General features: G+C 39.7%; 1 protein-coding gene across 1 annotated transcript; it reads left to right on the top strand.

Annotated features, from left to right (window-relative positions):
• Nucleotides 1-1013: 1013 nt before the first annotated feature.
• On the top strand, nt 1014-3189 carry LOC125507390 (protein RETICULATA-RELATED 5, chloroplastic). Its single transcript, XM_087533509.1, has 2 exons — nt 1014-1517; nt 1660-3189. Exons 1-2 carry the CDS (start codon nt 1233-1235, stop codon nt 1936-1938), a joined length of 564 nt encoding a protein of 187 aa, XP_087389635.1. The 5' UTR covers nt 1014-1232; the 3' UTR covers nt 1939-3189.
• The last annotated feature ends 250 nt before the right edge of the window (nt 3190-3439 follow it).

Here is a 3439-nt window from a genome sequence, read left to right as displayed (position 1 = left end):
AACTTTTTTCAATTTTGTTGAACTTTCTTTAAAATTCAATCAACTTTTTCTTCAAAATCAATAAACCTTTAAGAAAATGATGTTCCAAATCCTATGAACTTTTTTATTCAATGATTTTTTTAAATCTATAAAGAAAATTTTTGGTGAACCTTTATTAAAAATAGATGAACTTTTTTTCAAACCCGATGATATTTTTCCAATTCAATGAACTTTTTCAAATTCGATGAAGTTTTCTCAAATTTCATGAACTTTTCAAAAAATTGAAAATTAATTTTCAAAATAAATTAACTTTTTACATTCGATGAACCGTTTCCAATTTGTGTACATTTTTAAAAATTGATGAACGTTTTTCATTTTTTTTGTGACACTTTTTTCAAGTTTGTGAACTTTTTATGCAATATGACTTTTTAAAAAAAATTGATGAACCTTTTCAAATTCACGATTTCTCCAAATAATTCAGAATTCTAAGTGTGATAGTAGACGCTAGACGCTATTGTGCAATAAATATCGCGGCCACTACCAAAATTCAAAGGTATTTCAAAAAAATTATTATATTATTGGTGCTATTCCCAGTCACTAAAGTCGAGTTGTTGTAGTGGTTGGCCGAACTCGTACGAGAATGCTATGGTGCGGGTTTGAATCCTAGAGATTTTAACTATTTGAGTGATTTTTTTCATGCTTAGGACTACTGCGTTGTGTGTTCGTGGGCCGGCCCAAACTAAGCGCTATAGTTAGCGCAGTTGGTCGCGGCGACTATTTATCGTATTACGCACGAAGGGAAGTTTCTCCCTGTCCAGCTATCGGGCCAGCCCTTTAACGCCCGCCTAGAAGAAAATATATCTACTACTCCTATAAAAGCACGAGAAGACGGAGAACCAATTCATCTCATCCATTCAATCAAAGGATCTAACGATCTAAATCATCCCAATGTTTAACATCAAACCACGGTTAGCTCGGCCCACTAATCCCACGATCGACCCCCGTCATCCGTCCTCGGACTCGAAGAAAAACAAAAACCCCACGCTCTCGCGTCGGTTGCTCCTATCCTCCTCCTCCCGCTGTCCCGCACGACCTCTCGCCCCTTCCTTCTCCTCCCGCCTCTCCCTCCTCCGCTCCCTACCGCTCCGCCTCCGCCTTGCCATTCCCCGCCGCCGCCTCCCCACCCCCCCTCGCCCTCCCCGGCAACAACGGCAACAACGGCGGCGGTGGTAACATCAGCAGCGACGACGGGAATGATGAAACAGGGGACGGCGGCGGCGAGTGGGGCGTTTACCGGGGGAGGCGATGTTCGTGCTGGCGCAGGCGAGAGGAAGATCTCCAGCCTACCGGCGTACCTCGCCACGGCCGTGGAGGGCTGCCACATCACGGGCGACATCGTGCGGCGCTTCGCGGAGATGGAGCTCTCGCCGCTGCTCCGTTGGCTGCTGGGCTTCAGAGGGTCCAGGGAGCGCCTCCTCACCGACGACCTCTTCATCGCCAAGCTCGCCATGGAGATGGGCGTCAGCATGATCGCCAAGGTCCGTGGGATCGACATGGATGAATCATGAATGCTTTCAACTTACTCTTATCTTATCCTCCTATGATTTTCAGAAGAAGAAGAAAATGAAATCATGTTTTAATTTGTCTAACCCTTTTTTGTTGGTGCTCTGTTTGTTTCAGACCGCTGCCGAGTACGAGAAGAGACGGGAGAACTTCGTCAAAGAAATTGACATCGTCATCGCTGATGTGGTACCCCTCTTGTCTTCTGCTACTGAAGACGGGCAATATGTACATATGTTGATATATAACCCTGACATTTTAAATCACATGCAGATGGGGATAGTAGAAAAAACTCTTTGTTATTGCAATGCAAAGTGCATCTTATATCTAAATTTGATATATTTTACTCATGTCCCCAACAAGGCAACAATCGACCAGGTTACATATCTTCTGTACTAAATGTATCATAGCTTTTGTACATGCTGTTCCCGCAGTACTACAATCTCTAGATATAGGGTTGATAGAAAGATTTGCTTGAATCAGATAAACAACATGGATTAATGTTTACATTGTTATATCTGGTGCTTAATTTACTATTAAGAATATATAATGAAGTCGTTTCTCCATGTTGTTCCAACTGTCTTTACAATTATGAGGATATAGAAGATTAACTCAAGTCAGGTAAACAACATGGTTTTTATTTTGCAGATTTCTGTAATGCAGCACTTTAGACGTGCATTTGGCTATTCTAGGCCCCCAATAGATGTATATTTCTTTGTATTGCTTTTCATCAATTATGATTAGTAAGGGATCCTACTAATTTATGATTTCATTAGGGAAGTGTTGCTACTTCTGTACAGTCCATCTCTTGACAGTATTATGAAAATACAAAATAGATTGTGTATATAGCATAACATTTCTTCATGTAGATCTTGAAGACTATTACTCTGCATATTCTGCATTTAGTTACATTCTTGATAATAAAAGAATCGTGGATAAATATGTAAAAGTGCAGAACGTTTTCAGTTTCTTGTTTGGATTATGTGCCTTTAATTGGTACACCTTTTTTGTAGCGAGATAAAATGGTACACTACAAAGGTCTTAATTGAAATGGATATAGTTGAGTGATGTTTGTTTGCTTTTCACCGTAAAAAAACTCTTTGCTTTACAAGGTGTTTGGTTCTTTTGAGATGTTGTTTTGTATTTAGTAAGGTGTCACTTGATAGTGTTTATTTTGGTAAGGTGCTCTGTTTGCCTTTTAAAGTTAGTCCCCGTCAATACTTTCTCCTTTTCGGTTTGGACCATGTCAGCTTGAAGAGATGTTCTTTTTATGATCACTACGAATAAAAGTGTGCAGAATGAATTCAGTTGGCAACTAGCCATATCACACATGTGTTTGCTTCAGGTTGTGCGTTTCAGTCCATTGTAGGAATAATTTCATTGAGAACTCGCAACGGCAAGTTGAAGAACATTTTGGAGCACAAGTAGGGGTAAGTTCTAGAGTGTGGAGGAGCAACGATGCAAGCTTGGAGATCGCTCATGATTCTGATTGTTTCCTATTCAGATTGAGGAACGTATACTCGGCCCACCCTCATTCCCAGTGATTAGATAGTTTGCATTTATATGCAAATTGTGTGAATAAATTTATGTATACCAAGGTAAAAATGGGATACTAATATTCATTATTGCACGTTTGCAAATCCTCTTTGAGACCTTGTATTTGATATCTCCCTTTGGCTTACATGTGCATGGTTGGAATCGGTATGTTTTGCGGATGTGAAAATGGTTATTATAGAACTGAGTTTCTTTTGTGTCTAAGTTTTGCCAAAGGCAAGAAAATGATTCAGATCTTGCACTGCTTCAAGTTATGAAATAACAAAGTTTTCTTATTCTGAGTTGGCACAGTTTCAAGGTTGGTATTAATTCGTAAGAGGCTAAAATTCAGATTTATTATAATGTT

This window comes from Triticum urartu, chromosome 1A (genome assembly GCF_056163025.1).
Source record: "Triticum urartu cultivar PI428250 chromosome 1A, HENAU_Tu73, whole genome shotgun sequence".
In the NCBI taxonomy this organism is placed as follows: domain Eukaryota; kingdom Viridiplantae; phylum Streptophyta; class Magnoliopsida; order Poales; family Poaceae; genus Triticum; species Triticum urartu.
This window is presented reverse-complemented; position numbering and strand designations above follow the sequence as displayed.